Genomic DNA, 13,970 nt, shown 5'->3' on the forward strand with positions numbered 1-13,970 from the left:
GAAAAACTTTACAAACTTGCATTGATTGCAATGGTTGTCAAAGTCTAACTCGTTAAAATATATGTTGCAAAATGTCTGTAGGAACACGGTACAGACCCTTCTAGTGGCTTTCAACTCTATAGGGGAAGGACTGTGTTTTTTATTCTATAGGGGAAGGACTGTTGGGCTGCTACGTGAAGAGAATTGGTGAGGAGGACTGATTTACCATTGATATCTGGCTTGTCATCTATGTGCTCTAGGGACTGGAGAGACAACTACAAGAGATGTGGTGGTTCAAAACTGTGACAGCCTATAGAGCAGTGCACTCGTTTAATTGGACAATTCCCATGCTGCACCCAAGGGCCAGTTCTGCTGAGAAGTCCTGCAGTCACTCCATGGGTTACTGGAAAAAAGGGCTGGCAGTCTCTGGACAAGGGATAGGCATGGGGCAGTACAATGGTAACTTTGACGTAAAAGTTCACCTATCCCAGCCTACACCTGTGCAACCTGTACTTGAGGCCACAATACAAAAACTTCAGACTGCACAAAGAACAAAGGGAACAGTACAATTTTTCACATCACTGGTGCTTGAAATTCAAAGGGAAGGGTTTTTTTTTAATTTTAAAAATTCATGTCACACGTGCCTGAAATTCGAAGGGATGGCTTTTTTAAAACATAAATGTGTTGCATAACTCACTAACCCGCAGTGATCCTTTTATACCGCAACTCTCAATTACAATTCCAGCATATGGAAATTTGAGCATCATAGATCACAGACCAGTCTTCCCATGGGCTCCTGCAATGAGTCCTACAGCTGAATTGTTGACTATCATAATAGAGATGTGGTTTGGACTGCTAATAGAGCCTTTGGATCAGACTATTTTCCACGAAGGAGACCAACTTAATTCACTATGCCACAGCTTACTGTTCCAATACTGATGATCTTACAACCCTATCCAATGAACCCATCTGAAAAATCTTCCCACTTGAGGTGGCAAATCATAGTCTTTAACGACTGCTGGTTCATCTCTGGCATTCTTTGATTTCAACCAGACATAGAAACCTCTTTCCTGTCTACTTCCAGGAACAGTATTGTCCAAGATAAATGCAACAACAAATGCTACCACCATGTTCATGGACAGAATTGTGTTCAGTGCAAAGTTCAGCTGCATCAAGACACACACAAAGTCAGCTTCCTATGTTCTTTTCAATTTAGATTAGATCAACAATATAATCACCAGAAACGTTTCAGATTCACCACTTCTATACAATAGCAGAGCCCACATTCAATTTGTACAATTGCAAGTGTCTGAGGTATGGAATTATTTTCAGATTGACAAACCCAATCATTCTGTTACGCACTTAATGATCTCTCTCTCTCTCTCTCTCTCTCTCTCTCTATCTATCTATCTATCTATCTATCTATCTACCTATCTATCTATCTATCTGAAAATAGGATATTTCTGACTTCATGAGGTGCCTAGTTTTATTACAAATTTAATTCAAATCAAAGAGGTGCCTAGTACACAGGATCAGACCAATGCACATGACCTCGAGGTGGACATAGGCAGGTGAAAAATCCCAGAAGGGGATTTACAGAGTGCTAAGCAGGTGAAGTAGAGTTGGAAATAGGAAGGTGAACAATCCCAACAGAGGATTCACAAAGTGTGACAACAACGTGAAGTACAGGACACAATGATCACACACTCCTTCATATCATCAATCAATGCGATATATAACATTCATGCTTTGGCACCTTAAAACCTGCAGGGTCCCTTCTCCAGAGCTAATTAATGGGCCACTTCATTTGTAAGGGAGCTGTTAGAGTATTGGACGAAGCCTTTGGACGGCAAATAATCTGGTCAGGTCTGTTCTACGAAGATACTCCTGCACAACTTCCTTTATATTTTTTGTTTATGGGTGACAGCTAGATCTGCAGTTGTAAAACCTTTTTCCTATTAATTGACTTATGGGTGACAGCTATGAATATATCTGCAATTGCAAACCCTTGGTGATTTTTCCTTGTCCTAAAACCTCATAAGGTCTCTAGTGGACATCCATACTCTCTCTCTCTCTCTCCCCCCCCCCCCCCCCTCTCTCTCTCTCTCTCACACACACACACACACACGCGCGCACACATGCAACACACACACGCGCGCACACACATACTCTCTTTCTCTCCCCCCCCCCCCCCCCCCCTCTCTCTCTCTCTCACACACACACACACCCCATGCCAGGACGAGGGACACACAGGCAGAGATCTTGGATTTCCAAGGGGATGCCTTAACACTACCAGATCGTCACTCAGGCAGATTATCACTCAGCTTGGAGAGTTGAGCAACAGATATTTGCTGGATACGGGCACTAATCATGAGATGCTTACCTGCAATTGGTCTAAAAAGATGGTCAGGCTCATAGACATATACATCTTGCCCAGACAGAGGCAGTCACAGCATGGTGGACTACATCATGGGATCCGTTGCTTTCACATCAAAAGATTTCTGATCTCATAGTGCATCCCCTTGTGCCAAGAGCAGACATCAGGCAGTTTGTGTTTCCTCACATTGACTGCGCATTGAGACTGGACGAACTGAGGCCATACCAAGAGAGGGTGACATTTGCACTCTATGTGATCTATAGGAGATTGAGTCAGAGGAGCATTTTGTTTTCGGATGCCGTGCGTACTATGAGATCTGAGGTCGTCATCACTATCTCTTCAAGGATGGATTCGGACCCCTCTCTAGCCTCTTGTCTCATCTGAATCTGGGAAATTTGGTGGCTTTCATTCATGAGGCCGTATGACACAGAGACCATTTGCTTAAGGCACATAGACAAGATTAGGGTGCTCACAGCCAGATTCCACCCAGAGTGTGTTCATTGAGTTTGTTTAGTTGGATAGCACGGACCAGCAAGCCCAAGGGAGATTGCATAGTCAAGGCATGGAGAAAAAGATACAATAGACATGTCCGTGTGTCAATGCTCAGACCAAACTCAGGGATCTTCCCTCTATATTCACTAGACTAGAGGTGCGGCCGACCGGTGTGATAGTGACACTTGTTCGACGCAGGGTCATGATTAGGAGACCACAAGGGTCACACATACTGACTGACGTCAATGCTCTATCATCATACTCAATAGATTGCATATTGAATAAGTACTATGGCCCCAATCTTAGCAAAGCTTTTTAATGAAGCAGTTTGCACCGATTTCTGTAGGACATTTTACAATGACATGGATATGTAGGACATAGAATAGTCTTCACTATTTTTATGTGTACTAGTGCTAGGGTATATATATCATTGCATGTACTTTCATTTGCAACTAAGTACAACTAAGTTCATTGCTCTCCAACATTTGCCTCTCGGTCCTACAGTACATTGGTATCAGAGCATTGGTTGCTCTGTGGAGGTGGCACGTATTTCCATTGTGGGGAAGAGGCATAGCTTCTATGAGTACCCAAGAAAACTAGGGAGCTTGAGAGCTCAGCTCTAGTTAGCTCCAAGTTCCGGTGTCCATTCTCTGCAAGCTTGCCTGTGCTTTTCCAGCTCAAGCCTGTCTACAAGCATCTCATCGGTAAAAGCAGGTCGACGAATTCTTACAGCCCATTCCTGAAAGCAATCGAAGTCTTGCCACTACAGTTGGCTTGTTCTTGCAGCCGCCCAACTTTAGGAGCTGGTTGTCTGTATTCTTGGACGCTATTTGGTTTGCATTCAACCACAAATTACTTTGCCCTTTCCCATAGAAGATTTGTGCCTAGTTCTTGGAGCATATGCTGGTCATGGCCCAATTTCCCGCTCTTATTTAGGCCATCTTCTTGTCCTGCAGCCTGACTTCCTACAAACCATCGCTCGTCTGCAATAGCTTGACTTCCTACAAAACATCGCTCGTCTGCAACAGCCCAACTTCCTACAAAGCATCACTCGTCTACAAGCCATACAAAGCATCACTCGTCTACAAGCCATACAAAGCAAGCCTGCCGTCGCTCATTGCAACTTGTTTCCAACAATTCGTAACTGCCTCATTTCAGTTCGTCTTCATTTGCATTTTGTTGCAAGTGCCTCAGGGTTACCATCACCCACAGCCAGCACAATTACTTCAGCAAACCTTAGCCTGCAGGTGTGATGTGGTACATGCCGCTAATGGTGTGATGTGGCTAGACAATTGACGTTGTAGGGGATGTGGCAAACAGTTAACCTAATCGAGGTTAGTTAACTTAAATTAACTGAGGTTAGTTTGCTCAGTTAGTCGGAAATCCACACTCCAAGAGTTTTTCTAAGTGTCAAATGGCATATTGACTCTGGGAGTCATTTGAAGGCCATTTCTGAAGCTGATTTCACCGCGTTGCTCTACTAGGTTGATACAATCATCAACTATAATCGGAGGACGGACTTTCAGCCTAAGAAAGATATCAGCCTTAAAAAATCCAGCAAAGGGGTATGCACATGTAAAAACATATGGGAAGAAAAGTGAGAATGCGAATGATGCCAAACCTGTCAAATCTACTTGTTACTATTGCAAGCTTCCAAGACATCACATTGGTGAGTGTCAGAAGAAGTATAGTGATTCTCTCATGAAGGGCAAGGCACATGTGGCTACCTCACAATGATGCACGGAATTCTCCAAAGGTGAATAATGTCAAAGATGAGAATGATCTTGTATTTTTGACAAAATATGACATTGACTGTAGGGGGGATACCTCAAATGCAATGCAAAATTCAGATGCAGCCATGTCATCCAAGAAAACTCATGGTGCATTGATAGTGGTGCTACAAAGGGCATGACTTCACCAAGGAGTGATTTGATGAGCTGAAAACTACATATGGAAGGTATGTGACTTGTGCAAACAACTCCAAGCAGGAAGTTTCAAGCATAGGAGATGTCCCAGTAAAGTTGCAGTATAATGGCAAGCCACAAGTTATCAAAATTGTGTGGCATGTCCCAGGTCTTTCAAAAAATCTGATTTCTGTCCCTACCCTTGCACATGACCAGCACATGCTGGTAGAATTTCAAGATGGTGACTACTCGATCAAGGACCCTAAATTAAATTTTCAGATTGTTGCCACAGGGTCATATAATCAGGGAATTTATGTGTTTGATGCTGAATGTATAGCAGTAAGGAAAGGCTTACACTTGTACAATCAGATGTGTGTGGACCAATGAATGTCACCACACACAGTGGTAAAAGATATTTTGTGACATTCATTGATGATTATTCCAGATTTGCATGTGCTTTTTATGCAATATAAATAAGAAGCATTCCATTTCTTCTTGGAATACAAAACCTTGGTAGAAAACCAAGTTGGCTGCAAATCAAGATGCTGCACACAGATAACAAAGAGGAATACATGTCAAATGACTAATTGCATGCTTTGATACAAGAAGTTGTCCAAAGTACGTTGGGGGACGCTGTAAGTACAGCCACCTATATTCAAAATAGATGTTCAACCTGTTGGGATATCTCAAGGTGTATGCCTCAGGCACACCTTGGTTTCTATGTGTGAGTGCTAGAGGCACAGTTAGGTGCCCATAAGCACAGTTAGGTGGTGGAAAGCCACATAGGATGATTGAGAGAATCTAGGAACAGATTGAGGAGATGATTGTGGAGCTCTGAAGTCATCAGTGATGTCAGTGAGCATGTAAGAGGTGCCTACATAAGGACCTCACTCTTCTTCATTCCATAATGCAAGTATTCTGAATTTGTGTCCACTCTACTCTTTCCTTTCAGTTTACCAACATGGTATCCGAGCCATTTGATCCCCCTTGATCCCATTTCTGCCACATCATCATCTTCTTCTCCATCTTCTTCTTCACCATCTCTTCCTCTTCTTCCCAAAATTTGCTTAAGCCTGTTCTCCTCCGTTTCTCTTCCATTCTCCACGCCCTTCCTGCTGGAGACACACCTCAAAGGGGTGAACCCCTGGCTGCAAGGAATTGAAGAATTGTCGCCTCTCCTCGTCGCCATTTCACGCAGATCGTCGACCTTTCTTCCTGCGTTTTCTCTCAGCATGCTCCATGCTTCTCTAATTCCTTTCAGAGGGAGCTTGTCCATACCTAGAGCTATCCTGTGCTGAAATCTGAGCAGCAATGGCTGCATATTCAAGCTGAAAATAGAGAAAAACCAGTCGAAAATGGAGAGACAAGCTATGGCGCCCTGACGTGATTTTGCGCCCTTTCTCCTCAGTGGACCTTCTGTGGTATATAAGCTCTCTTTTGCCTTAGAAACCCCCTTTTCCTTTGCTCTGAAGAGTGAGATACAAGCCCTCCAAGTTCAGTCTTTTGATTTTGACAGTTTTGACAAGTTTTTGAAGATGATGCTACATAAAATGCTACTCTAGCATTTCTGAGTTTTTGAAGTTTTCAATAACATCAGTACAACTGTGGCTTCAGCTTTGCTTTGAGTTGCTATACCTGTTTTTGATTGGAAAGCTTTCATGAAGCATGTAAGAAAAAGCATCATTGATTGAATTTTGGTCATTAGTCTTTGCTACATTAAATGCTTATATTTGGAAGCCTTTCAGTTGTTATTCTAGCCTTGTAAGAGAGAGGACACTGCCCAATATTATCTGGGTTAGACCCTCTCATGGCTACCATATTGAATATAGATAAGTTCAATGGAAAGGGCTTCCACACATGGCAGATGAAGGTGAAATTTGCATTGATGAGGGAAAACCTCTGGGGACTTGTCAAACCGACTTCAACCGCTTCTTCTACAGCCTCCAATGCTGGAGAATCCTCAGCTCCGACACTCCCCTGCAAGGGATCCCACTAGAGAGGAGAAAGCATATGGAATCATTGCTCTTGCTTTAGGAGATGATTATATTCATCACATCTTTGACTTAGAGTCTCCTTCAGAAGCTTGGCATAAGCTTGACATGATTTTTGGTGCTAGCTCTCACATCTCTAAATTATCACTTAAAATCTCTTTCTTTGAATTGAAGATGGTTAGTGGCACTGCTTTGGCAGCCCATGTCAATTACATGCGGAGTCTTATGACTCAACTTGCTTCTATCAACTCTCCTATCACTACAGATGATGCTATGGCAGTGTTGCTTAAGAGTATGCCTGAAGATTATGATCATATTATTATGATCATATTGTTACCACTTTGAAAAATCTTCCTAATCCTAATCTTGAAGGTATTATCTCTGCTCTCCAAGAAGAAGAAAGGCACATGGAGCTCAGGAAAGGCAATGACACAGCTTATGCTGTAAAAATCCAGAAGGGCAAGTTTACACCTTGCAATCATTGTGGAAAGACAAATCACCTTTCAAAGGATTGCTTCAAAATCAATCCATGCAAACACTGTGGCAAAAACAATCATCATGAGAAGTTTTGTAGAGCCAAAGCAAAGACAGAAAATGCCAATCTACTTTCAGTTGATGTGCCTCCACAAGATGAGGCATCCTTTGAAGATTATGCATTTTAAATCATCTCTATGTATGCTCCAGATCTCTCTTTTTATGTTGAGTCAAGGTACTCAGCCTGGATAGTCCTCCAAAATGAATGAAATAAATTATTGTGTTTTGTGTGTTTTGTAAACACCTCTGGTCACCTTATGATGTAGGCCATGTGTATGTGTTTTGCTCCATGGTACCTCCTGCAGACATTGTGTGCATGTACGTGCAGGGGAGATAACCATTGGAAGGTCTTTTGTATCCCTTTTGTTTACCTTACACCCATGGGAACCCTTGCTAGCTTGAGATCCTAGCCATTGATAGATCCATGACCACCATGAGATGGCATGAGACACCTTGTGCTAGCTGTATCCTTGACATAGCCTGAGGCATTCCCTTGAGGGGGGGTTTGTTGGGATATCTCAAGGTGTATGCCTCAGGCACACCTTGGTTTCTATGTGTGAGTGCTAGAGGCACAGTTAGGTGCCCATAAGCACAGTTAGGTGGTGGAAAGCCACATAGGATGATTGAGAGAATCTAGGAGCAGATTGAGGAGATGATTGTGGAGCTCTGAAGTCATCAGTGATGTCAGTGAGCATGTAAGAGGTGCCTACATAAGGACCTCACTCTTCTTCATTCCATAATGCAAGTATTCTGAATTTGTGTCCACTCTACTCTTTCCTTTCAGTTTACCAACACAACCAAGGATTGGTAGTTATCAATTCGTTTGAAGCATTTCATAATAGAAACCCCAGGCTGAGTCATTTCAGAACTTTTGGTTATGTTGCATAAGCTTTGGTTCACAAACAACACCGCAGAAAGCTCTATTATAAGGCTACAAAATGCACCTTTGTGTGATATATCATGGCAAGCAAGCGCTTCAGACTTTGACATCCAACTACACATTCCATAATTGTTAGTACATATGTGATTTTCAAGGAAGAGGAATCACTCCAAAATGTTACAGAATTGATGGACACGGATAACCTACCACTTGACATACTCTCTTTTCTTGAATTTGATCAGGAGCAATAGCATACTTCTTCCTCTACCACTTCAAGGAGGAGCAGTAAAAAGAGCAGGAAATGCCCACATTTGATGCCACAAATGAGGACTTGAAGGTGTATTACAGGAGAAAACAGGCTCAGCCTCTTGTACACATAGAAAAACCAGTACCGAGATGGGCAAAAGATATTGTTCAAGATTCCAGTGACCAACCTTTACTTGGAAAGACATGGACAGCCACCAAAGGCTCAAGCAGGTCAATTTTTCATTAATGAGCATAGTGGCGCAAGCTGTAGGACAATTATGTCACTGGTGTGGACATGCACGCTAGTCTAGATTCATTTCTGTTATCTAGACTTGCTCTTGTTATGTGACACTGTGGGTCCATATATATACCCAGTGGTCACTAGATGTACTATCACTCATTTTGTGTTCATTCCTTATCCAGAGTTCACGTTGGTTCTCTCTCTTACTCATTTACTGTGTATGCTCATGCTGCTATCCAGCTCTCTCCCTCACTTTTTGTTTCTACGTATGGCATCAGACTGAGGTTGCCAATGGTCGAGTGCTTAGACTTGCTGAGATTGCGAGTGTAGAGAAGTTCAGGGTGCATTCCTGTTTTGGTGTGAGGCTCAGCCTCTGTAGCACCTGATTCTCATGGAGGAAGTTCCAAGAAGGAAGTTCCCAGCCTTTGCAACGTGAAGCTTGGCAAAGGAGGCCCCCTCTCAGCCTCCTCCTGCCTCTTTCGCCGCCCCTCTCTCCTCCCTCCTCCCCCTCCCCCTCGCCCTCCCCGCCTCTCCTCTCCCTCCTCCCTCAGCCCCTCTCCCCCTCGCCCTACCCACTGCTCAGCCCCCTCTCCCCCGCCTTTCAGCCCCTCTTCCCCTGCCATCCAACTCCTCTCCGCCGCCCTCTCCCCCCGCCCCCTCCCCCCACCATCCAACTCCTCTCCCCCACCCTCTACCCCCCGGCCCCCCCGCTTCTCAGCCCCTACCCCGCCCTCTACCCTCTCTACCCCCGCCCTCTCCCCCGTCCTCTACCCCCTCTCCTCAGCTCTCCCTCCCCTGCTCTCTTCACCCGTCCCCCTCCCCCGCCCCCTCAGCCCCCTTCCCCCGCCTCCTCCCCCTTTCCCCCCCCGCCTGCCTCACTTCTTCTCCCCCCCCTTCAACTTGCCTCTCCCCTCCCCTCCTCCTTGCATCCTCACCCTTCTCCCTCCATTCATCCTCACCCTCCCTCTTCATGCCCTCCCTTACCTTCACCCTCAATTCAAACCCTCTTCCTAAGCAGCTTGTTGGTCGGACAGTGCCCAACAGTGTTCGAATCGGCCTATCCACCCTGATTGACGATGGCTCTGCCTTCAGCCAATCCTTGTCCGCTTCCACCAGCCGCGAAAACCATCACATTCTCAAAAGACCAATTGCAGCAGCTCAAAAAAGATACAGAGTAGGAGAGCTTGACATCGCTCTTTACTCGCATCCATGGGTCCCACCCTTTCAAATTATAGGCTAGTGATGGGATGCTCACCGCTCTACTTGGAGACCTCGCAGGGCACCTCGCAGATGTTCATCTGCTTGGTCGAGGTTTCTTTCAGGTTGTTTTTTATTCCTACTTTTTCACCTCTTGACAGAGGCAAGGGGATTATTGATTCTACTCCGTCATCCATAGGGATTCTCCGCACACCTATGCCAGAAGCATCCTTTAGAAATTCTTTTGTAGTTCTAGCAGACATGGTAGAGAGGAGTTTGTACCCTCTACCCTTGGGGAGCACTTCATTCAGAGTACCATGGATAGAGCTTCCCCCTCTGCAGGTGTGGGAGTACTTTCCCCAATTGACTTCCCTCCTCTCGATAGGAGGAACTTTTCCCAGGAGAGGGATATCTCCGCTACCAGGTCAGGTAGAGTTTTTCATTCAGCCTCTTCCTCTCGTCGATGAGGATTGTCAATTGGAACGTTCAGGGCCTTGGAGGTGTACCTCACCGCCGCCGTGGGCAGCTGATTCATAACCAACTTCATCCAGGTGTCGTTGGGGGTTCCATTGATGTCCTCATGATTCAAGAACACAAACTGGATGTCAAGAATTGTGCCAAGTCGGGTAAGCTTCTTTCAGGGCATACTTTTTGGTCACCCACCTTGGGCACCAGGGGAGGTACTTGTATTTCTATTTCTTCTTCTCTGCTACCCTTGGTAATTCGACATGGGATCATAGTTCCCTCTAGATTTCAGTGGGTCATTCTTTTGATTGGTGGGCATAAGATGGTTTATTAAATCTTTATGCCCCCAATTCAAGAGGAGACCGTGTCCTTTTCTCAAAGGAGCTGCTTTCTTGGTCATGCATTATAGAGTCTTGGATCATTAGAGGTGATTTCAACATGATTGAAATGCCCACAGAAAAAGAGGTGGTAGGAAAGGTGGCTTACACTCCCTAGAGAGCAGCCTGGGATGCCTTCCTTTCTCAGTACAATGGCAGAGACGCTGATGATGCTTTTCACACTCAGCCGCATTCACTCCTGTTTTCTTGGTCGAACAGGGTGCAAATGCCTATCCATGCACGGAAAGACAGATTTTATGTGGATGATTGGGCTCTGGATAGAGGTGGGACGGTATGCATTACACTTGGGGTGTCCACTTCTGACACATCCCAGCACTCCTGAAACCTCTGATCTGCAAGCAAACACAAGAACACACCAACATGAGGAAACTGAGCAGGCTGCTCACCACCCAACCATGACATCTACGGGATGTGATCCCGAATCAGGAGATGTCCCCTCCGAGCCACGAGTGAGCTACTGGCACGAACTCCCAAGCAGATCTTAACCAGCCTGGTGTCCCATACCACCAGGTGGCGCTGTGAAGCTTGGGATCTGCTGCTAGGCCTTGGGCTACGCTATGATGCAGGCGTGCGTCCGCAACTCAATCCAGGATCAGACCTAGCACCTGGGAACGAAACTTGCTCCCATCGGCTCCCTGAGAACTGAATCTCTAGGCCCCTTTTATAGACTCGGGTCCCAAGCGCCAAAAATAGCGAAGACCTCTAACTGGTTCGTACCCTTGCCACTCAACCCAAGAATCAAGCCTGCCTAGCTCTAAGCCTCCCCAGGCTACCTGAGCTAGTCTTGTGTACCCAGTACACATCAGATACCAATCTATGCACATGACATACTTTCCCTCCTCTAAGAACTCACTCCTGAGTTCGCTAAAAAACCCGGAAATGTCCTCTGGAGGTTCTGTAATGTCTCCCATGTTGCATCCTCCTCAACACGATCCTTCCACTTGATCTTGTATTCCGTGATAGTTCTATTACGAATCTGTCTTTCACGAAATTCAAGAATACACTCAAGTTCATGTGGAATAAAAGTCAAATCTGTAACTTCTATTATTTCTTGAGGAGAAACAAGTTGATCATCCGCACCCAATACTTCTTTCAGTCTACTGACATGAAAGACTGGATGTACTTTAACATCAGGAGGTAATTCTATCTTGGCATAGAGCTTATGCTGTCTTAGAATAACTAAGACAATCCGGAGGTGTCCTAGGTGATCCTCTAGCGTTCGGCTATATACAAAGATGTCATCTAAGAACACTACAACGAATTTGCCCAGAAAATCTCGGAACAAATCGTTCATCATTTGCTGGAAGATGGCAGTGAAGGAAATGGAGAGAGTGAGAGCTAGAGAGAGTGAGAGAGTCGAAAGCTTAGAAGCTGTAGTTGCAAAATAGAGTGTAAAGAGTACAACACAAAGTGAGTAGGATAAGGTTTTGTCATAGTGACAAAACCTTAGTAGTCACTAACCATAGTTAGTGAACTAACTGCAGTTAGGGGGAAAAACCTCTAAATGAGGGAAAAGTGTCCCTAACTAACTTATTATATTACATTGGTCACTGCTGAATTATATCTATAATTCCAACACCCCCCTGCAGTGCCAATGTCATGTACAAGGCTGATCAATCACCAAACGGATATAAGTTCAGGGCACTGCGAAATGCCTCGAACTTCTCACGTGGTAGTGCTTTGGTGAAAATATCTGCAACGTTGTCATGTGTGGACACAAAGATCATACTGATCTCTCCTGCATGCAACTTCTCTCTGACGTAGTGATAGTGAACCTCAATGTGCTTCGTGCGAGCATGAAACACTGGATTCTTTGCCACTGCAATGGCACTCTGACTATCAGTGAGAATTGGAGAAGGACCCTCCAAAGATAGATGAAGATCAGCAAATAAACGTCTCAGCCAGACACATTCAACTGTTGCTGTGAAAGCTGCCCTGTACTCAGCTTCACATGATGAGGTAGCCACTGTAGATTGTTTCTTGCTCAGCCATGAAATGCAAGATTTTCCCAAAAAGAAACAATTGCCACTAGTGGACTGCCTAGTGTCATAATCACCAGCCCAATCTGAATCACTGTAGGCATGCATCTGCAAGTCACCCCCCCTGGGAAATAGTAAGCCAAAAGACTTGGTGCCTTGCAAATAACGGAAGATGCGCTTAACTGCCTGCCAATGCATAGTTTTGGGGCTGTGCATGTACCTGCTCACCTGAGATACTGCAAACTGAATATCAGGCCTAGTATTGCAGAGATATATGAGGCATCCAACAGCTTGACTGTAAAGTGTGGCATCAACTGATTCTCCTGCATCATGCATTGTGAGTTTCAGCCCCGGTTCCATAGGAGTAGATATGGGCTTACACTCTTGCATGTTAAATCTGTCCAAAAGTTTCTGAACATACTTGGACTGAGACATAACAGTGCCACGTCTCTCATGAGAGAACTGGATCCCCAAATAAAAGTGAAGCAGCCCCAAATCTGACATATCAGAGTGGGTCTGCAAATCAGTTTTGAAATCTGCAATTTTGTTGTCATTGGACCCTGTGAGCAGTAAGTCATCAACATAAAGAAGGATGACTAATATTTCCCCCCCATCCATCTTGATGTAGAGGGTGCTCTCAGTAGGACTATTGTGCAGCCCCTTGCTGGTCAAAAAGGCATGTATCTTGGCATACCATGCACGAGGGGCCTGTTTCAGCCCATATAAAGCTTTATTAAGCTTGCAGACTTGAAGTGCATTTGCTGTAATTCCAAAACCCGGAGGTGGTTTGACATACACCTCTTCCAGCAAGTCCCCATTTAAGAAGGCTGTTTTGATGTCCAACTGATGAACATTCCACTCAAAATGTGCAGCCATTGCAATTACTGATCGGATGGTAGTCATCCGGGATGTAGGAGCAAAAGTCTCCTCATAATCTATGCCCTTTTTCTGAGCATAGCCTTTAGCAACCAGCCTGGCTTTATATCTGTCAATGGAGCCATCTGGCTTCCGTTTGACTTTAAATACCCATCGTGTGCCAATAGCATGTTTACCCTGTGGCAAGTCCACAACATCCCAAGTCTGATTTTTTGCAATGGACTGCAACTCATCGTGCATGGCATTCATCCAATGCACATTACCTTGTGCCTCTTCAAATGTGGCAGGCTCCTCTTCATCAAGGAGAGTACCTGCATATGCTGATTCCACTGAATTAGCACCTTCCATGTGCCTTGCTGCACTGCGAGTCCTGCCAGGTAACGGAGCATCAAGTTTACTCTCCCGGAGAGT

General features: G+C 44.9%; 1 protein-coding gene across 1 annotated transcript in view; it reads right to left on the bottom strand.

The window, feature by feature from the left end:
- Positions 1-660: 660 nt before the first annotated feature.
- Positions 661-13,970, bottom strand: part of LOC147882825 (nucleobase-ascorbate transporter 12-like) — a 74,240-nt gene continuing 60,930 nt past the window's right edge. The window contains exon 11 of the mRNA XM_087400514.1: positions 661-1,145. Coding sequence (XP_087256640.1) covers positions 924-1,145 — 222 coding nt within the window. The 3' untranslated portion in view covers positions 661-923. The remainder of the gene's footprint in view (positions 1,146-13,970) is intronic.

The sequence above is a fragment of the Dipteris shenzhenensis genome, chromosome 29, assembly GCF_047967505.1.
Source record: "Dipteris shenzhenensis isolate YYH24624 ecotype China chromosome 29, Dip_SZ_1.0, whole genome shotgun sequence".
In the NCBI taxonomy this organism is placed as follows: Eukaryota; Viridiplantae; Streptophyta; class Polypodiopsida; order Gleicheniales; family Dipteridaceae; genus Dipteris; species Dipteris shenzhenensis.